The 22,405-nt window shown below is 42.5% G+C and overlaps 1 protein-coding gene across 1 annotated transcript in view; it reads left to right on the forward strand.

Moving 5' to 3' along the window:
- Positions 1-22,405, forward strand: part of dicer1 (dicer 1, ribonuclease type III) — a gene marked incomplete at both ends in the record, with an annotated part of 72,619 nt that overhangs the window by 22,021 nt on the left and 28,193 nt on the right. Inside the window, 10 exon segments of the mRNA XM_080751145.1 lie at positions 2,673-2,915; positions 3,738-3,901; positions 8,424-8,556; positions 11,044-11,119; positions 12,643-12,782; positions 13,731-13,910; positions 14,549-14,762; positions 17,775-17,928; positions 18,564-18,746; positions 21,941-22,046. Coding sequence (XP_080607271.1) covers positions 2,673-2,915; positions 3,738-3,901; positions 8,424-8,556; positions 11,044-11,119; positions 12,643-12,782; positions 13,731-13,910; positions 14,549-14,762; positions 17,775-17,928; positions 18,564-18,746; positions 21,941-22,046 — 1,593 coding nt within the window.

Here is a 22,405-nt window from a genome sequence, read left to right on the forward strand (position 1 = left end):
TTGGCCTGAACGCCGTTCAGTCCCGATGCCATAACGGGAGCACCATCGTAGCACTGCGCCACAAGTTTGTCTGTGCATCTGTATTCCTCCAGGAATTCAAGGGCGAGGGTTGCCAAAGCATCCGCATTTTTTTTCTCTGACACATCCACAAACTTAATGAACCTCTCTTTTATGCCACTGTCTGTTACATAACGAAGAACAATAGATAGCTGTGCAGCATTGCTCACATCTGATGTTTCATCTAGCATCAGAGCTACAAATAATGCTTTATTTATTTCTTCTTTAATTGCATCATCCATCACACTAGCTACAGCACTTATCAAGTCGTTCTGTATTTGACTTGAGGTTCCAATAAACACTTTGGAAGTGGTCAGATGGTAGTGCAAATCTGGGTCATATTCTGCTGCATATGATAAAAGCTCCCTATAATGACCGCGATTCAATGATGTGCTGCTCTCATCATGTCCTCTAAAAGGCAACTCTTGTTTTCCAAGGAAAACTACAGTGTGTATGAGACGTTTCAAAATATCCCGATTTTTTTTCACCTTCTCATTGTGCATTGATGTTTCTCTCCGTCTCTGTTCATCCAGCTGTAAATCAATTCTTGCGTCTCCAAATGTTTTTAAAGTAATAGTTGCCTTAAGGTGACTTGCTGAGCCTTCATGTTTTACTGCAGACTTGGTTAAAGAGGTAAGGTTATCGTAGCCTTTACAGTTCCAGGTACCCTTGTCGGTCCCAAACAACAAGCAAGCCCAGCAGTATAGCTTCTTGTGCATAAGTGAGCCTGTTAACCACGGGTATCGTTCCCAGTTACTAGCCTGAAAATGACGCTCATATCCCGCCTTTGAAGCTTGAGTGATCTCCAGTTGTTCGGGTGTTGGGCGTCCTTTTTTAACAATGTCCATCTTTTCATTAAACGGTCTTCTTGAAAAAGGCACTGACAATAAATCCGAAACAATATCATTTTCAATTGGGGCTACGTTCTCTCCTGCTGCTGCCATGTTGCACTGTTTACTACTTGTTGCTTCCTTGTTGTTGCTTTGCGCATGCATACTGTAGTAGTGGCCACAGCATGGGCCACAGTGGAGACACTGTGATTGGTGGTTGAGCCGTGGGTCTTCGGTAGACCCCTCGTAAATGAAGACGACGCCCATTGACAACAGCTCGAAATATGATTGGTTGGTCAAACTGACACTCCACACCAAGGCTTGTATACGCTTGTATGTGACTGAAATAGCCGAGGGACTTCTGGAATACTTGCGTCAGAGGCTATTCTGCCCAGTGACTCAGTAGAAAGAATCTCTGATTGGCTGTTATTTTCCCCAGCACAAAAACACTCCCAATACACAGAACTCGAGGCAGAAACAACTACAATGAGTATGGCGAGCGAAACAGTGCAGTTTAACAGATTACCAACACAAACAATTTTAATTAATACAAAAAAATAATAATAATAAAAGTAATTAAAAAAGTTATTATTAAAAATATTATTTTCTTTCTTCTGAGGATCCCTGGGGCTTCTCTGAATACCTTGAAGGTCCTGAAAACTCGCCACTGCTCCATAGTAATGATAACTATCGGAATATATAGCTATTAAACTCTTTTTTAACAAAAAGAAAATCTACCTTTGAACTAGGGGGCATAACACCTGTTTATTTAAACTTAAATGTTCAGTTTTTTTGTTTGTTGCTGTCAGTCAATCAAGGGTAATGTCTAAGGGTATCACAATATGCCTAATCCACGATTCGATTCAACTTTTGATTCTAAGGTCACGATTCGATCCGAATCTATTTTTGATACAATATAGATTATTTTTTTTAAACCTCCTTTTTTCAGCACTGAGAGCTATATGACTATTAATTCAGGCTATTGTCTTGATTTATAAAGAAAAACACTTGTTTCTCAATAAGTCACTTTTATTTGAATAACAAATGAGAATGAGAATAACACGGTTTAACATAAATAAACCATATAAACTTTGGATTTATGCCCTAACAACTGACGAATCGCGATTCGGGTTGTGATTTCGATTCACTGGATCGAACGTCGATTTTGATTGGATTCGGATGGGAATCGTGACAACCCTAGTCTAGAACAGGGGTTTCCAAACTTGTTTGGCTCAGGGCACCCCTATAAATATTATTTTCTTCTGAGGCACCCCTACATTATATTCATAATTTTCACTTCCAACATCTTATATTTATGCCATATTTTAGTAGATTATGTTGTGAGGAAAACGTTGAGATAATAGATAATTTGATTAGAACTGACTGAAAACGACGTTGTACTTCAAGTTTAATATCGTCACTGTCGGGCAGAAACCTTGTATCTCCAAGTTTCAAATGTGTACGTTTTATCGCAAAGTAAAGCCCTGCGTCATCATACAGGGCCGTCGTACAAAGGTAGTGAAAACAGCTGATCTACAAGCACACAACGCCTCGCGGTGCGAGGCGTTGTGTGCTTGTAGATCGTCTGTTTTCACTAGTTTAAATCGTTTTTAAAATGATAAATGCAAAACAAAGAGTTTTGGACATACAAGGTTTCCACCCGACAACGATGAAATGTCAGTTTCATCGACTGCCGTCGCGGCACCCCAGGGTGCCCCCGTCACCCACTTAGTTTGAAAACCCCTGGTCTAGAAACCCGTCTGCCTCTGCTCCTCTCTCTCGTAGGTTCTCCGGAAGTTCCGGGCTCACGAGACCAACCTGCTGATCGCCACCAGCATCGTGGAGGAAGGCGTGGACATTCCAAAGTGCAACCTGGTGGTGCGCTTCGACCTGCCCACCGAGTACCGCTCCTACGTGCAGTCCAAGGGCCGCGCCCGCGCCCCCGTCTCCAACTACATCATGCTGGCCGACAGCGAGAGGACCAGGACCTTCGAGGAGGACCTCAGGACCTACAAGGCCATAGAGAAGGTAAACACGACGCGTTGTGAGCTTGTACTGTAGATCGGCTATTTTTTTGGCATAGACATTTGATAGAGTGAAAAAAAGACTGTACTGTATCAAGTACATATATTATAAGTAACTTTTACCAATTATAGAGGGTTTAAGTGGTAAGCGCTCGGCAAATAAACAGGTGAATTGATCCCAGTGCATGACGGAGGACGATATCACGATAAATTAAACATGAGTGTTTTTTATCACGACAATATCGCTTATTGTCCCATCCCTAGTCAGGAGGCATGGAATGCACCTTACATCGGTGGTTTTCAACCCGTCTCATCATGTCAAGGTCCATTATTTGTTTGGCATTTGAGCCACGGACCACCGTTTGATGAGATTTTGTCTGTCAGACACAAAACTCATCCCATGATGACCTCTGGTACCCATATATGGAGATCCATGTACTGTTTATGTAGCCGTGAGAGCCCAAACATGCTTGCCTTACTCAGTTATTCGTTATCTGAAAGTCCTATGACGTGTATGACATCTCAGACTGACATCATCATGTTATGCCCATACATGGAGATCCCTGTCTGTAGATCCAGCCAACAGATATGGGCTGTCTTGGCCATCTGTCTTGGCCATGTATGGATTCTGTTAGTGTGGTATGTGGCCTGCATATATGGGTAACTGGACCGCTATACATCACTGGCCAGATGGCTAAGAATTTGGAGTCTTACTAGTTCTTCTTCTTCTTTCGTGTATCATCTCCCCCTTGCTGACGTTGGAACATTTTATAAGCTTATCGATAACACATGGATTGGTTTTGATTGACTGCTGTCACGCCCTCAGATCTTGAGGAACAAGTGCTCCAAGTCGGCGGAGGTGGGTGAGTTTGAGGTGGAGCAGGTCCTGGACGACGACAACGTCCTGCCTCCGTACGTCCTGCGCTCGGAGGACGGGGGAGGGGCCGGGCCCCGCGTCACCATCAACACCGCCATCGGACACATCAACAGGTAAGGTAGCTCCCCACTGCTGCTGCAAAGAAACGGCTTCATCTCGAAATCTTTCTTCAAAAAACGCTTTGATCGCAGAGAAACGTCTTTCGTTTCATGGCGACACTGGGTCGCGACCGTCGACCGCGGTTAGAATTCTTTCATTTCTGTGTGAAAGTAAACACCCCAGTCTACATCCTACAAAAAAACAACCATGGCAGACCTAAGACCAGATGGAAGGATTATATCTCCAAACTGGCCTGGGAACGCCTCGGTATACTCCCAGAGGAAGTGGAGGGATAAGGAAATCTGGAAGTCTCAGTTGGAACTGTTACCCCCGCGACCCGATTCCGGATAAGCGGTTGAAGATGGATGGATGGATGGATGTTAGGGAGGGACTATGGAGAAGAGAGCACCTGCTACATGTGAGATTTTTAGATCCGTCCTATTTTGTCTTCACATCATTAGGGTTCTTTTTCAAGAGTCTAGCAAAAGAAATGGAATTCCAAGTTTGATGGTTTCCAGGTCTTTCAGGAACTGGCGTGTCTGGAAACGCATGGGAAAAGAACAACACATTTTGTGCACGTGAATATGATGAATACACAGTGGGATAAAACCTTAAGCTATTGTTCAAGATGTTGCCCAGACTGTCTGGATTAATAAGCCTTCATAAAAATTGCAGGTTTTTCTTTCTTTTTAATATTTTTATACCAATTACCTATCTGGCTGCCTTTAATGTTTCATAGGTCTAGCCGTATGTCTGTCTGTCAAACTATGGGTCGTGGCCCAAAGTGGGGTCGCGGGAAGGTGCGGTTGGGGTCACGCATTGGCAACCAAAACAAGAAACGATTAAAAGAATAATAATGATAAACGATGTCACACGCAACGTCAAGAGGACGGCCACTTGACTCCACACGCACGCACGCACGCGCGCGTGCACACACACGCCCTTACAGAGGCTAAGGCACCCAAACTGATTTTAGCTGTTAAAGTGATCCCTGACTAATACGACAAATATGCCTTAATCCATATACTAATTAGGGAGAGAGGTCAGTCAGTCAGTCAGTAGGTCACAAAATGCATTATACTGCAGTGACCAATACAGCCCAGTAGAGGGCGGAATCATTCCACAACAAAGAGAAAAGAAAAGAGAGGATAAAAACAAACTTGCAGTCTCTCTCTCTCTCTCTCTCTCTCTCTCTCTCTCTCTCTCTCTCTCTCTCTCTCTCTGCATGGGTCACGCATGCAACGGGTGATGTGTGTCTCATCTTCCAACGGGTATAGAAACATTATGTGGAGCAAATACATCCTCATACTTCTATTCACCTAATTTAGCTGTTAAATTATTTGTATCCATCATAAATATACACTCCTCCATGGGCTGCTCCTTACATTATGATGCTCCCACATATTCTCACGCACGCACCATGCAGTTACAGTTACTTTCCCCATAACCCACACTCTGCACATATTTTGCAGCACATATATTCGAACGGGTAAGGTCTAGTACATTATAATTGTCCTCTATAACTACAATGTAAAATTAAAAACACCAATTATTTTATTTCTTCTAGAAATAGCTAATCTTTAACTCAATAGGGGAAATGCCCGTCGCAAGTTGATGATGTCATAAATGTCAAGTGTGATCTATCCCTATGGAATTAATGGCATGCATGTGAAAATAAAAACAAACTTAACACTTCCTATGGTTAATATGAGCATCAAATCAATATTTCAAATGTGTTTGTGTTTTGTTTTTTTGCACATGCATGCCATAAAAATGACACATGACATTTATGACATCATCAACTTGCGACAGGCATTTCCCCTACTGAGTGAAAGATTAGCTATTTCTAGAAGAAATAAAATATTTAAGGTGTTTTTAATTTTACATTGTAGTTATAGAGGACAATTATAATGTATTAAGACGTATTTGTCGTATTAGTCAGGGATCACTTTAACAAAAAAGTCACTTTATTTTGTTCCATATGAGCAGGTGGTACAAAGTTGGTGGCACAAAAGGGGAGAACTCCCTGGTGATACTGGGTTGTGGTTTAAAAGGTCTGCACTGTGTTCACTGCCAATAAGCCACAGCAGTACCTCCTAAAAGCTGCCCCTGGGCTGAACCCTTGCCCACATTAAAGGGCTTTGCACACAGACGCGTTTTTTTTTCCCACGAAAAAAAACAGACGAATAAGAAAACAATGATTCTCTATGACCTCATGCACACCGGCTCCAAATTTGCCATGCGGCAGATGGCTGCGGCAGTGCGGGTAGCAGCCTGCTACGCTAGGTTCAGTGGATTGGTTTTGTCACTTTGCTTCTCAGTCTGGCCAGGCTCCTATCTCTAATGCTGTGCTCAAACCTGAATAGTTCGAGCGCTGCGATTACATACAAAGTGAATGCAAAGACGAGACGACGTGTGGCGTGAACCATCCGAACGGGGCGGCGCGACCGGTTGCTTCGGTGTCTTCTCCCACTTCCCCCGACTCCATCACATTCCGAGCCAATCAGTGTTGATGTTGTCCGGGGACAAGGATTATCTTTAACTCATTCGTAGTTTACGGCCGAGGAGCCCGAAGATTTTTCAATGTCTTTCACTGCTGGCTTCTCCTACCTGTTAACGCGGGCACTCATCCAGTTCCCATCGTGCGTGATCGGACACTGCTATGCATCGTGTGTTCGTGTATTTCCATCAGCTTCTCAAATCCTTTTAAATTTTTCCAATTGATCAATAAGTTCTCCGTCTGTAAGCCGCGGAGTTTACACAGAAAGCTAACGGGCCAAAATAGACGACGGACCATCCGCTTCCGGTTCACGGCCTCAATGTTAACTGGTCCGCTCAATAATGTGTCCGTGTAGAAACCGATCACGGAGCATTAGTTCCGGCCTATTTTGGTTCCGCTTCGATAAATTATTTCTTTTTAATTAAAGCTTATTAAATCTTCGGGTTCCTCGGGCATGGCAGGGATGGGGTACAAAGGGGTATTTTTTTGGCAGAGGTTGAGTTAAAAGGAGGATCCCTGGCTAATATGACAAATATGCCTTAATACATTATAATTGTCCCCCCTATTGAGTGAAAGATTAACTATTTCTAGAAGAAATACAAATATTTAAGGTGTTTTTAATTTTACATTGTAGTTATAGAGGACAATTACCATGTATTAAGGCATATTTGTTGTATTAGCCAGGGATCCCTTTAACATTTTTTGGGGTGTTTGATTTTGGGACACCCTTTTTTCCAGGTGTTTCGCCTTGATTCTGACGTGACATGTTTTTTTTAAAACAACGCTGAGCCGCACGATATAAAGTGAAGCGATTGAAGCCACTGGAAACCTGCGTTCAGGTTTGAATGCAGCATAAGGGAGGCAGGACAATGATGTACCAACTCAAACTTTACCCATTTTCAACCATTTTTAATTACACAGTATTCTGACACTTGCTTTTGCAATGTAAGTGTATGTTCTCTCATGCCAATAAAGCTCAGTTGCATTGAAAAGTGGGTCCTTGACATTTACACGTTTTAGAAACGCTGTCCTGGACGACCGATGTCTTAAGCTGGCCACACCAGGTCCCAGGTCCCCGTTTTAGAGCCTTGCAAACTGTCGGGGAGAAAGTCTGCTTTCTGTCCCCAAAACCACAGCTAAACGTGGGGAAGCAGCGTTTAGTTTTTATGGCCACAAATCTGGAACAAACTGCCAGGAAAACTGCACAGGTCTGCTGACACTCTTAGTCCTTTTAAAGACCTTTCTGTTTACCACTGCCTTTGATTGAGTTACTTTAGTTTTGTTTTTCTTTTTAATTTCTCTTCTGCACTGTAACTGTATTTTTAATGCCATATTGCCATTGTTTAACCCAGGGGTCTTCAACGTTTTCAGGCTAAGGACCCCATAGCAGAGAGAGAGATGAAGCAGGGACCCCCTCTACATATTGTATAAATGTGTGTTGGACATGCTCATCGATTTCATAGATAGATCCATAGACTTTGACACGTAACCACTTAAAATCTTAAAATGTCGATAATTACTAAACTTGACCTTTCACTCTGTATTCTTTTTCCCCTTTACACCAAACCTATTTTCCAAAAATAGCTGATCTACAAGCTCTCAACGCCTCGCAGCTGCGAGGCGTTGAGAGCTTGTAGATCAGCTATTTTTTGGCTAAAGTTCTCCTCGGAGTATAGGGATGTGAGGGTTCAAGTTGTTCATTTAAAATCATTATCCCATCACACAAGGATTTGGCGGCCCCCCTGTAGTAACTCTGAGGACCCCTAGGGGTCCCGGACCCCCTGTTGAAGACCCCTGGTTTAAAACACAACTAACGACCTTTCTGTTGGCTGCTGCCTTTGATTGACCTACTTTTTGTTTTCTTCTGCACTGTAACTTTAATTACTGTAATTTTATTTTATTTTACTTTCTACTTTTTTACTGTCATGCGTCCTAATGCCATTGTATAATCGTGTTTCCTGGCTGCTCTGTGTGAATGCCTTGTTATTGAACCGTGTCCCAGTGCCTGACCCTTCTCTACCATGTCTTGGTGCCAGGTATTGTGCCCGTCTGCCCAGCGACCCCTTCACCCACCTGGCACCAAAGTGTAAGACGGCGGAGACAGAGGACGGGCGCTACCAGTCAACTCTGTTCCTGCCCATCAACTCCCCACTGAGAGCTCCCGTTAAGGTAAACCATTGCATTCAGTGTTGATTTTGTCGACTAAAACTATGACGAAAGATGTTTGTCGACTGCGTTTTTTTCATTGACGAAAACTAAATAAAAACTAAGCTGTGATGACTAAAACTAAGACTAACTATATTTAAAATTTCGTCAACAAAATAAAAACTAGACTAAAACGTTAGGGAGGGACTAGTGGAGGAGAAAGTAATTTTAAGTTTGGTTGCTCTCAGGTGTTGCGTGCTGAAAATAGCAGATCTACAAGAGCTTGTAGATCGGCTATTTTCAGCATGCAACTAAGTGTAAAATCAGTCATTACTATGTCATCAAGGCCTGCCAAAATACATTTTAGTAGACTAAATCAACTGTAGATTTAGTCAACTAAAATCTTATGATATTTAGTGGACTAAAATTAGACTAAAACTAAAACTTTTCAGGTGACTAAATTATGACTAAAACTATATCAAAATTTGCTGTCAAAAACAACACTGATTGCATTTCATAAAGATGTACCCATTTGTATCGGTCAACACCGAGTATCTATCCGATACCGGTGTGTAAAGATATAGTAATCTTGGACAGTGGTTCTCTACGTGCGGTCCAGGGACCCTCTGGGTTCCTTGAGGGGGTTCCAAAATGAACCCTTGAATGTCTGTAACTCTGAGAGTGTACAAATGGAAGCAAACGGACATGCAAGGGTCCATATGGTCCGTTTGCTTCCATTTGTACACTCTGAATTATGGGGGTCCTTGAAATTAAAAACGTTTGAGAACTACTGATCTAGGAATGAATACAAAATTCCATTAATATTTGTTCCAAGTGCAGCTACAAGTTGGTCAAATATTATTAAGTTACTATGAAAAGCTCCACCGGCTGTCTGTCAGTCAGTCTGTCCATCACGTCACATCACACTTTTGCCCTACTCATATCTCCGCCAACGTTGCCCCTATCCATGCCATACTTTGCACACACGCTCCTTGGCTTCCAAATCACTAATTTCTCACATGGCCCTCTTCTAGCGCCACCATCAGACCGATTTTTGCAAAACACATCTTTGGACTCCTTCAGATTTTGGCCTAAAATCACGCCAAGCGGTACACAGTATCCCTAAAGTGGATCTGTCCCATTTCCCATATTCCCTGCTGATTGGCTACGATTGCATTCTAAAGTTTGTTTATGCGACGTGACGGTCGCTTATCTCCCGATTATCGTAACGGCCTAGACTAGCATACACACCGATTCCAGTGCTTTAGGCAGTACCGACATTGGGACAACTCGAACCTTGTCAGCTATTTTCTATTTTCCTCCCAAGCTTCCATTTGTGTACATAGTAAAAAAAATGAAATAAAAAAAGAACAGCCTAGTTCTGCCATCGAAATTATATTTATGGTTCTATGTGTAGCCATTAAACTTATTTGGAAACCTAATATGCCTTTAAAAAAAAGGTATGAATCACTATATTTGTTCACCTTAGAGGAGAAAATGACAACATTTTAGAAACGGTACAAAATGTTTTCATGTACCATCGCTGTTGGGCTGGAAACCTTGTATGCGGTTACTTTTCAGGGGATGGGAAAAACGAGAGAAACTGTGTTCCAATGGATTCAAAGTAGTTGTAATTTATTCACAAGCTGCTGTTGATACTTTTCAAAAACCTGCAGACACGTTGAATCACTTTCCCACTTTTTTTTAATGCCCCCCCATGCACAGTACAAGCGGCAGGTATCAGTGATGTCAGAGATTTGAGCACTGTTTCACCCGTTTGTCCATATATGGTGTTCGTGTCCTATGCCCATATATGGTGTTCCGTGTAGCTGGCGATAACAAGGTCTCCATCCGATAGTGACAAATGGTTTGTAGTAGTAGCAGATCTACAAGCTCAATGGAGCTTGTGGATCTGCTGCTTTTGTGTGAGGCTATAGTATGATCAAGTAGGGCAGGGGTCTTCAACAGGGGGTCTGGGACCCCTAAGGGGTCCTCAGAGTTACTACAGGGGGTCCTCCAAATCTTCCAATCCTTTTTATATTATCAACTTGAACCCTAGTGTTCATATTCTGAAAACTGTAATAAAAAATAGCAGGTCTACAAGCTCACAACGCCTCACGCGAGCTTGTAGATCGGCTATTTTCGGCAAAGAGCTTTGGTGTAGACTGTAGAGGGGAAAAAGAGCAGACTAAGTACAGAGTGAAAGGTCAAGTTTATTAAGTATTGACGGTTCAAGTGGTTAAATATCTGAAAACACAAATTGACATGAATCCAAAATACACTTACTCTTATCATAAGGTTGAGGGGGTCCCTGCTTCATCTCTCTCTCTCTCAACTAAGGGGTCCTTGGCCTGAAAACGTTGAAGACCCCTGCGCTATAGTATGATCAAGTAGGGCATTAATTTATGAAAAAACGCACAAAGATCAAACATGTAGATAAAAGGTTTCTTCCCCACAGTGACGATATGCATACATGCGTGTGTTCAATCATGTCTTTCTGTGTGTTAACAGGGTCCTATCATGACTTGTGCCAGACTCGCAGAGAAAGCAGTTGCGCTGCTGTGCTGCGAGAAGCTTCATAAAATAGGTAAGAAAATCCTGTGCAGAATATTTCCCTCCTTCAGCGAATTCATGACGTTATTGTCTGGCATCTGTAACTTTTCTTCTTAAAAAAAAAAAAAAAAGAATCTCGGCCTAACCTGTCGTTTATTTTATTTGCTCTTGCGGTTTATCTGGCCTGAGTTTTTATTGGTTGTTAAACCGGTCCTTTATTGGCGTTTTTACTTGGCGCTTTAATGATCTCTCTTCTTTTTTTTAATCTTTCATGTGTCCTTGAGCTCTGGAAAAGTTCTGTACAAATAAAATGTATTGTTATTACAGAAAGGGGCAAATAAACTATGAAACTAACAAATTCTAACCGTATAAATGAGGGATAAACTCTACAGACCAACGTTGGTCTGTTTTTGTAATTCCCCCAGACGTGTCTTTATTGTGCGTCTGTGTTCATGGTCGATATGGAGAAAAAGTAAAATATATTTCTGACGTTTATCGATATCATGACGATATCTTATTGTGAGAATAATATCAATTAAATTCCAAAAGATTGACAATAGGCAATTTACAAGCTCAGTTGTGTTTGTTTATTGGCTATTTTCACTATTTTTGTACATTTTGAGATGTTAATCGAAAGTATAAAATCGGGCTTAGGCGATCAAAACCAGGGGGAAAAAAACAACACTTACTATCAAGCTATTACGATATCTAAACTTCCAGACGATATCTAGTCTCTTATCACATATTTCGGCATAATATCAATATTTAGCATGTCTCTATGGCAGGGGGTTTTAACAGTTTTCAGGCCAAGGACCCCCTAGCTGAGAGATGGAGAGCGAAGCGGGGACCCCACTACGTATTGGATTAAATTGTGTTGCAGATTAAACCTTTTCATATATTTCATAGCGATAGTTTTATAGACTTGTTTGACAGCACTATCAACATGTAGAGTTGTGTGGATTCGTGTTAAACCCCTTAGAAAACCTGTACTTGGTCTGCTCTTCTTTTCCCCCTCACACCAAACCTCAAACCTCAATAGTTTTCAAACCCAGATTGGCTGGTAGATAGTAGAATTTTCGGGGGTAATTTTCCCCTCAGAAAAAAAAAAAATAGAGTTCAAGTGGTTTCCTATAACACAAAGATTTGGCGCCCCCCCCTGTAATAACTCTTGAGGATTCCCTGTTGAAGACCTCTGTTCTACAGCAGTGTTTCTCAACCTGTGGGTCTTATTTGGGGGTCCCAGATTAACTTAATGTGCAACATTGTTTTCTCACTCAACAGTAAACAAACCAACATAAAGTGTAAGTCTATAGAGGGTATATGCAGATTTCTAAAGTGACAATTTAAGGACTTTTTAATACCTCTAAAATGAGATCTACGTGAGCAAGTAGATCGGCTATTTTCACAATAGCACCGTGTTCTACAAAATGTAATTCCTCAACTCATAGTGCTCGTCAGGGGGGGAGGTCCCCAGTTAAAATATGATTATTTCGTGGCCTGAAAATGTTGAGAACCACTGCTCTAGGGTTCTCTCACACCCCTTCTGTTCCTCCTCAGGGGAGCTGGACGACCACCTGATGCCCGTGGGCAAGGAGACGGTGAAGTACGAGGAGGAGCTGGACCTGCACGACGAAGAGGAGACCAGTGTTCCGGGACGGCCGGGCTCCACCAAGAGGAGACAGTGCTACCCTAAAGCCGTAAGAACTAACTACCTACCTCCCTGCCTCCACCTAGAGGAGACAGTGCTACCCTAAAGCCGTAAGAACTAACTACCTACTCCCTATCTCCACCAAGAGGAGACAGTGCTACCCTAAAGCTGTAAGAACTAACTACCTACCTCCCTACCTCCACCTAGAGGAGACAGTGCTACCCTAAAGCTGTAAGAACCCCCACCCTTACCTCTCCACCTAGAGGAGACAGTGCTACCCTAAAGCTGTAAGAACCCCCACCATTACCTCTCCACCTAGAGGAGACAGTGCTACCCTAAAGCTGTAAGAACCCCCACCCCCTTACCTCTCCACCTAGAGGAGACAGTGCTACCCTAAAGCTGTAAGAACCCCCACCCCCTTACCTCTCCACCTAGAGGAGACAGTGCTACCCTAAAGCTGTAAGAACCCCCACCCCCTTACCTCTCCACCTAGAGGAGACAGTGCTACCCTAACAGAGGTAGCACACTTACAGCCATAAGAAAGAACCTCCACCCCCCTACCTCCACCTAGAGGAGACAGTGCTACCCTAACAGAGGTAGCACACTTACAGCCGTAAGAAAGAACCTCCACCCCCCTACCTCGGCCCAGCTGGGGAGTTCAGAAAACCGTCTGTCAGTGACGACATCGTTTGGATTTAAAAAATATATTTTTTTATTTTCGTTACGGTGAAAACGATGGCTTCCATTATAACATTGTAACTTTCCAGGAATAGAAAGCCTGCCCTACAGGTTCTATTAGCTTGGATTCCCCATCGATGATGTCACTGGTAGACGGATATCTGAACTGCCCACAGCTCTCCTATGAGACACAGACAGAGTTAAAAAAAAAGGTTTCTGCCTTGATGTCATGTACTTCTCTTGGAACCGAATAATCTTGCAGTCATGTATATTTGTGTTGATTGTCGCTGGTTGGTGTGTGTGTGTGTGGTGTGTGCAGATACCAGAGTGTCTGCGTGACAGCTACCCGGTCCCGGAGCAGTCCTACTACCTGTACGTGATCGGCATGGTGCTCACCACGCCGCTGCCCGACGAGCTCAACTTCCGCCGCAGGAAGCTGTACCCGCCAGAGGACACCAGCCGCTGCTTCGGCATCCTCACCGCCAAACCCATACCTCGAGTACGTCCCGCCACAGGCCGCACCTTTATTTATGTTGTTGTAGCATTACTGAGACCCTAGGTCAGTGGTTCTCAACCTTTTCAGGACGCGACCCCCCCAAATAATCATGTTTTTCCTGGGGACCCCCCCTTACCCTGACGAGCACTAAGAGTTGAGGCATTACATTTTGTCTAATAGGATCGGCTATTTTCACAATTTCTGCCTCTAATGTTTGACAATATGGCCAATGTTTAATTTGTCATTTCAGAGGTATTAAAAAGTCCTTAAATCATCACTTTAGAAATGTGCAGATACCCTCTACACTTATACTGTATGTTGGTTTGTTTACTGTTGAGTGAGATAACAATATTGCTATTTCCACTATCAATGTTCTCTTTTAAGTATAAATTTGTCAAATATGTAATTTCTTTCTATATTTACGTTATGTGTCGTATCTGCCATGTGCAACTTTAAAGCCTAAAAGCTAAACAGAAATGGAATTGTCAACGTCCAAAACACAATTAAATCATTAATCGCAATTATCTGAGTGAAAATTAATCGTCATGTAAAATGTCCTGATCGTGACTGCCCTACCGATCGGTCGGTTAACCGAGTGAACTTTTCTTTGTCTTTCCCCCCCCCCCTCCTGCTAAACCCAGATCCCCCACTTCCCGGTGTACACGCGCTCCGGGGAGGTGACCATCTCCATCGAGCTGCAGCGGTGTGGCTTCACGCTGAGCGCCCAGCAGCTGGAGCTCATCACGCGCCTCCACCAGTACATCTTCTCCCACATCCTCCGCCTGGAGAAGCCCGCGCTGGAGTTCAAGCCCACGCAGGCCGACTCCGCCTACTGCGTCCTCCCTCTCAATGGTGGTGAGTGTGCTTTAAAGATGGGGTGCCATGTCTGTACTCCAGCACAGAAAAGCAAATACTCTATTCAGACTGACTGCTGGAGATCATGTGGAGAGACGTTGGCGAACCATTTTCATATTTTCTGGGGTTGCCCTTCTGTGGTTCCATTTTGGAGAAGTGTTCACAGTGTCCTGGAAGCAGTTTTCAGAGTTACAATTCAATTTGATTTCAAAACCTTGTACCTAGCTGATATAGAAGAACTTCACTGTTCAAAGCAGGATCAATATTTGCTAAGGGTATTACTAGTAGCATCCAAAAAGGCCATAACAAAAAAATGGCTCACTAATGTTATACCAACTATAGATGAATGGATTGATTTAATCTATAATATATATATTATGGAGAGAATCACATTTAACTTTAGGGGTCAAGGGGAGATTTTCATGGACAACTGGTCTAAATGGCTTACTGATGTCGCTAATACAAGGCCTGATTTAATTTTCTCTTTTATTTGACATTTATTCTATGTATATTTTGACCTCCTGTTAAGAGATGTGGTTTGAGTTCGCCCCACAGTGGATCGTGCATTTTGAAATAAATGTGCTGTATGTATAGAGAGTAACTAATGTGTAGAGTGGCAGATACCTCCCCCTTGGTGTATTTCTTTTGGTTTGTTCTATTGTTTTTTATGTTCGTTTGTTTTATCTTTTGTGATTTACATGAAAAATACAATAAAACATAAATGAAAAAAAAAAAAAAAAGATGGGGTGCCATGAATGTGTTACTATTTGTCATTACAAACCCATCCATGCCTTGGTTGTCCCACACAAGCCACCAAAATCTCATAAATCATGTTTTGGGGTGAGCGTGATGGCTTTTATAGGACAGTGATGGCATGGATGTGTTTGGAATGACAACTAGTTAAGTACCACATTCATGAAAAATAAAAACACTTTTCACCACAACAAATAGTGTAAAAGTGATAGGCTAATAGGCTCCACTCTATGCTATGAGAGTTGCTGGCTTCTGCTGGGGAAACTGGACGACAGGGTCATTTGTGCCCAATAGACCCCATGGACAGTAATTTTGGATCAATATAACTAGGAAAATGAGCCTAGTAGTGATTTAGGGCGGAGTTGTCCTTTAATTCCTAATTGCTCACGCTTTGCTGCAAAATATAGTTGCTATCGAGCAGAAACCTCCTATCTACATGTTTCAACTTTTTATATATAGTATTTGAATGACTGTCAAATTAGCAATACAATACATGTTCAGAAGCATCTTCCATAAAACCGGAGCAGTCTCGGATATTTCATAAAAGCAAGGTTTAAAGCCTCAATCTAGTTAGGGAAAGTTAGCAGAGTCTTTTACCAATCTGGAATGCTTTTCGAGGAAAACAAATGCTTGCGATGTATTCAGAATCATGAAAAAAACCTATTTTGACCCCTCACATGCTACTTAAAGCAGGTATTATTGTATTATTATTTCAGTAAAGTCAATGAGATCCCAACTTTGATTGGCTCCCACAAAGTTTCCCAAGGGAGTTGGGTTTGACAAAGTTCAGAGGTGATAGTAGACACCTTTATGAACACGTTTGTGAAGACAGCTATTGGTAAGCATTTAGTTCCTAGATTGGTCAAAGACTCGGCTAACTTTCCCTAACTAGTCTGAAGTTTCTTCAACTTTACTGGTTCTACATATTGTGTTAGGGTGTTTAGGAAACACAGTGCTAGTGGGGGGGGGGGACATTTCTCGCCGTTTCATAAATCACAGTTGGGGACACATTTTAAGCCGTGAGTTTTAGTTTTTGCTTTTATCCCCCTAACTGGAGGTTTCCGTGATTTATATTTGTTGTCGCTAGTCTCTCGGAAAGGTTGATGTGTCACTGCTAGAGATTCTTTTTATTCAGCATTTAGAATTATGCGGGTAAAAGTATGGTGTAACCATGACATGGGATACTGGACATTACTCTGTTGCCCTAGTGAGCTCATAACAAAACAAGAGCATAGCAAAATAATTTAGAATGACATGAAAAGGTCTGCGTTTGCAGAGTGATCTAAAAGTACATTTGAGTGAAATCTGTGTTTAGATCCATCTTGCCCATAACCTGTGCCATGATATATCAGAGGTTGTTAATGGGGACAATAAAGCAGTCTGCATTATATCAGTGGCGTAAAGCAGAGGTCTGCAGCAGGAGCGCACTCCCGTGGGACTTGCAGGACCCGACGCAAATAGTTGCGGCGCGGGCGGTATTTTAATCCCTGCGGGCGGGAGCAGGCGGTCAAAATAAAGCCAGCGGACCCCGCAAAATCACACTCTCCTGCAATAAACCAGACATAGAGCTTTTATCTATACTTTAGCAAGATGAGTGAATATGTAGAGAACGCAATTTCACTTTGTCGCGGCGGCATTGTCACTCACTATTTCACTGTTGCTCCTCTCTCGCGCACTTGTTTGGTAATGGTTTTGGATCGCAATGGATAAAGATGCAGGACTCCACAAACGTCAACGTGCCTTCTTGGGAGGGAGACTATTTGTCGGACGTGCTGTAGTACTATGTGCCGCGAGAGTCTGCGAGACTAAATGCACATAATTTGTTTGAGAGGCGGGCAGGAATTGTCTGGGGGCGGTCAACAATGAAATCATTGCGGCGGCGGGCGGGATTGGTCAGAAATCGGGAGCGGGCGGTAATGGGATTACAAAATCAGTCACGTGCAGATCTCTAGCGGAAAGTAAATTTCACCTCCATATTCTGACTTTTTGACGTAAATTAATGCACTACTTGATCATACTACAGCGTCACTCAAAAACATCAAACATCACGTTTTTTTATATATTTTTAATTTGAATCCTGAAAAATAACAGTTCTTTTTGACATGAGGTTTCCAATTTGACTCAAGTACTGATCTACTGTTTTCGAACAAGTTCATTTTTGAAAGGTTTCAGTGCTTTTACTTTGTTATATTTACAATTTTTGAGGCCAATTGTCTTGTACGTGTTGGTGTTTTATTTGTGGTGTTTTCCTGTCGTCAGTCGGGGATTCCAGCACACTAGATCTGGACTTTAAGTTCATGGAGGACATTGAGAAGTCGGAGGCCCGCATTGGCATTCCTACCACTCAGTACACCAAACAGAACCCCTTCACCTTCAAGCTGGAGGACTACCAGGATGCTGTCATCATTCCAAGGTACCGCCGGGCAACTGGGCTCAATCACAATGCACCATTACCTTACCAGGAATACAAAAACGTCCACCCTAAGTAAAATGTTAATGTGTTAATTTATCTCTGGAAGTGTAAAGACCGAGCATAGCATTCCGCATTTTCCTACAGGTTCTAAAATATGCATTTGAGCTTACTGTATGTATATTTGAGGAAAGTAAAGGGAATGTTAACAGTTTAATTGTTCTATAACAGGGGTCTTCAACAGAGTTACTACAGGGGGTCCTCCAAATCGATAAAAAAACGTATTTTCTCTTTTTTTATATCAACCACAACTTTAGCCAAAAATAGCAGATCTATTATCAGCTATTTTCTGCAAAGAGGTTTGGTGTAGAGGGGAAAAGGAGCAGACTAAGTACAGAGTGATAGGTCAAGTTAATTACCTATTGACGGTTTAAGTGGTTAAATATCTGAAATTGACATGAATCCAAAATACACTGATGATTGTGCTGTCAAACAATGAAACTATATGTAATCTATGAACAGGTTGTGGGGGTCCCTGCTTCATCTCTCTCTCAGCTAAGGGGTCCTCGGCCTGAAAACGTTGAAGACCCCTGCATTAATTGTTCTATAATCAGAGGATAATCCCCCCCCCCTCTCAGGTATCGCAACTTCGACCAGCCTCACCGCTTCTACGTGGCGGACGTGTACACGGACCTCACGCCGCTCAGCAAGTTCCCGTCGCCGGAGTACGAGACGTTCGCCGAGTACTACAAGACCAAGTACAACCTGGACCTGTCCAACCTCAACCAGCCTCTGCTGGACGTCGACCACACCTCCTCCAGGTCAGCATCATGGGGGGGAATCTTTGATTCAGGGGTGGGCAACTTTGGTGATGGAGAGGGCCACTATATTTTCACACTCAATTTAGTCCATGGGCCATACGAGATGTCGGTATCGGAAAGGTGGCAAAGGTTATCATGCATTTTTGAAAGGCTCTATATCTGTAGAGTATAATTTGGTATGATAACCCTTTCTTAGACACAGCTAAATTGGTGCTATCAGCCGCTAGAGTTGGTGTCCCATTAACTTTACATTACAGGGAAAAAAATAATTTGCTTTAAGTAGCATATGAAGGGTCAAACTAGGGTTTTTTCATGATTCTGAATCCATTGAAAGCATCTGTTTTGCACAAAAAACATTCCTTGGGCTAAAAACGGCCCCACAAGACTATGGTTTAGTGATGAAAAGTGATGAGTCATCACTTTTCACACTTTTGTGGGGGCCGTTTTAGCCCAATGAATGTTTTTTTATGCAAAACAGATGTTTGAAATGGATTTAGAATCATGAAAAACCCCTAGTTTGACCCCTCATATGTTACTTAACTTTTTTGGTGCCATGATTTTTTCTCTTCAATGTCCCACGATGCCATGGTCTCCATAGACTTCCATGTAATTTATAGTGCACGGATCGTGCACGCCCATGCCTAGATGATGCACCACGTGTGTGCCCACTGGTCACAGCTTTCAAACAAAAAAATCCACTTGGAAATCCGTTCAGGCATTCATGATTTATCAGCCATTATGTTTTCTTCAGATGTAAACAAACATGGCTGCCATGTTTGAAAGAATGGGTTGGTATGGGGGTTAAACATGCAATTTCCCGATCGCGATCATGTCTAACACATTTCTGGAGGTCCAAAAAACTTTTTTTTTTTTTTTTAAATTGGAAAAAAAAAAAAAAAAAATGTTTTCTTCAAAAACGGCCCAAACTCGGGAAACTCGGGGTCGGCACAGCGTTGGTACCAATACAAACTCGGGAAACTCGGGTTTGGCACCATATGTGTTAAAGCAGATTAATTTTTAGCTTTTTTTTCCCTGTAATGTAAAGTTAATGGGACACCAACTCTAGCGGCTGATAACACCAATTTAGCTGTGTCTCAGAAAGGGTTATCATACCAAAGTATGATAACCTGAGCTACAGGGCGGCTGTAGCTAGTTCAGGAGGTAGAGTGGGTTGGCCAATGATCCATGGGTTGGCGGTTCAAATCCCAGCTTCTCCTGTCTACATGTCAAAGTGTCCTTGGGCAAGACACTGAACCCCAAGTTGCTCCCGGTGAGCTGGTTGGTGCCTTGCATGGTTTCCACCGTCACCGGTGTATGAATGTGTGTGTGAATGGGTGAATGTAATGCACATTGTAAAGCGCTTTGGATAAAAGCGCTATATAAATGCACCATTTACCATTTTACCATTTATAATCTACAGATATAGAGCTTTTCAAAAATGCATGATAACCTTTGCCACCTTTCCGATACCGACATCTCGTATGGCCCATGGACTAATTCAATTCAATTCAATTCAAAGGAGCTTTATTGGCATGAGAAAACACACGTTTACATTGCCAAAGCAAGTGTCACAAATAAAATCAAAGCAGTTGCAAATGGGGAACATAATATACAGTTGGAGGGGGTACAGCATTGTGTAAACAGAGCTATGTCGCATTGTGACAATTTATATGTGTACAGGGTATAAAGCTTTTCGAACAAATAGCAGCATTATTTCTTCTCAAAATGCATTTAAAGGTAGCAGCTCTGTTCCATACCTTATGTGCACCGCAGTAGGTCTAGATGTCAAGCCATGGTTTGTAGTCCTTAGGGTGGTTGCGTTTCTAGCCTTCTTTTGTCGCAACAGTTCACAAATCTTGCTGCTGTGTTCGCACATTGTTGTATTTCTCCCAGTAGGTATGGGAGTTTTTCATCATTGGTCATCACACTCACTCCAGAGGGCCACATTGCATATACAGTCAAAAATAGCAAAACAATAGCCGATCTACAAGCTCTAAACGCGTCGCAGTGCAACGTGTTTTGAGCTTGTAGATCTGCTATTTTTGCATTATCCGTGCATTATATCCATGCATGACCTGTGCACCATCGTGCACATTAAAAGGTAAGAAAATGGTGGCTCAACTCTGTGCTCTTTTTACGTCATGGAAGCAGCGCAGTTGGGCTCGTCTCGTTCAGGAAGTAGATTATTCACTCTCGTCCTGACATCGCTTGCCTCTGCCCTTTCTCCAAAACGTGGAAAAAAGTTTGGAAACTTTTTTTTTTTTTGCCCCGACAAGGTTCTCTCTCTCTCGTATCCAGTCCTGTGAAAGGGGAAACGAGATGAGATGGATGCTCCGTCATTAGGGCAGAGAATCGTATAAGTTCCACTTCATGCATTAACCCATTTAGGCCTAGGATTATTGACTGCTTTAACTATTGAAAAATAGCAGATATACAAGCTCACAGCGCGGCACCGAGTGCCGCGCTGCGAGCTTGTAGATCTGCTATTTTTGAAAAAGTCGTGAAAATGTGTGCAAATCTTTGAATATATGTATTTTCAAAGCGAACGTTTGTAACTAAAATTTTGCTTCTGGGTGGTCCCTGGAACTAGATATTTTGGAATGGGGGTCCGTGGCCAAATAATATCATTTTGGGGGTCCTTCACATGAAAAGGTTTGAGAACCACTGACATAGTAGTCTCTCAAGAACAGACTAACTGAGCTCCAGTTAAGTGAAAAGGACCTTTTCTTTGACGATGGCTAGCCAGATTCTTGGAAGGATTCAAAACACACTTATAGAATCGGGTCAAAATTCTAATTTTCACGATTTTTCAAAAATAGCAGATCTACAAGCTCGCAGCGCGGCACTCGGTGCCGCGCTTTGAGCTTGTATATCTGCTATTTTTTTTATATTTAAAGCATAAAATATTGCGTCATAATGTGTTCAGGCCTAAATGGGTTAGCTTGATTGAGAGTCGACGGCCGAACTGACCCGAGTCCTGGTGGTGACCGCTTCCACGGAACCCCAGAAGTGTCCAATGAGTCATGATTCACCCCACGGTAATTTTAGCAGGGTTTGCAAGAAGAGGTCTGGCAATTTAAAGGAAATTGCTTGGCTGGAAGGGATAATGTCCCGTTTTTCCTCTTCTCCCAGAGTGTTTTGGTGGGCAGGGGTTTGTAGTAAAGCTGCTCTTGTGTTTGTCTTGGTGCTTCCAGGTTGAACCTGCTAACTCCTCGCCACCTGAACCAGAAGGGCAAGGCGCTGCCGCTCAGCAGCGCAGAGAAGAGGAAGGCCAAGTGGGAGAGCCTGCAGAACAAACAGGTACAGTTATGGCTGTCACAATTATTACATAATCGTCTAATCGTGATTATTTGACATTATCGCAATTATTTTGTCATAATCGTCAAAATCGTGAATGTTGAAAAATGTCAGAAATAGTGGAAATAGCAGATCTACAAGCTCACAACGCGTCGCATCGCGACGCGTTGTGAGCTTGTAGATCGGCTATTTCCACTATCAATGTTATTTTTAAGTAGTAAGTTGTCGAATATGTCAGTCATTTCTTCGTGTATTTAGGTTTTGTGTCATATCTGCCATGTGCAACTTCAAAGCCTAAAAGCCAAACAGAAATGTAATTATCAACGACAAAAACACAATTAAATCGCTAATCGCCAATTATT

Source organism: Nannobrachium achirus, assembly GCF_963921795.1.
Source record: "Nannobrachium achirus genome assembly, chromosome: 20".
NCBI lineage: Eukaryota > Metazoa > Chordata > Actinopteri > Myctophiformes > Myctophidae > Nannobrachium > Nannobrachium achirus.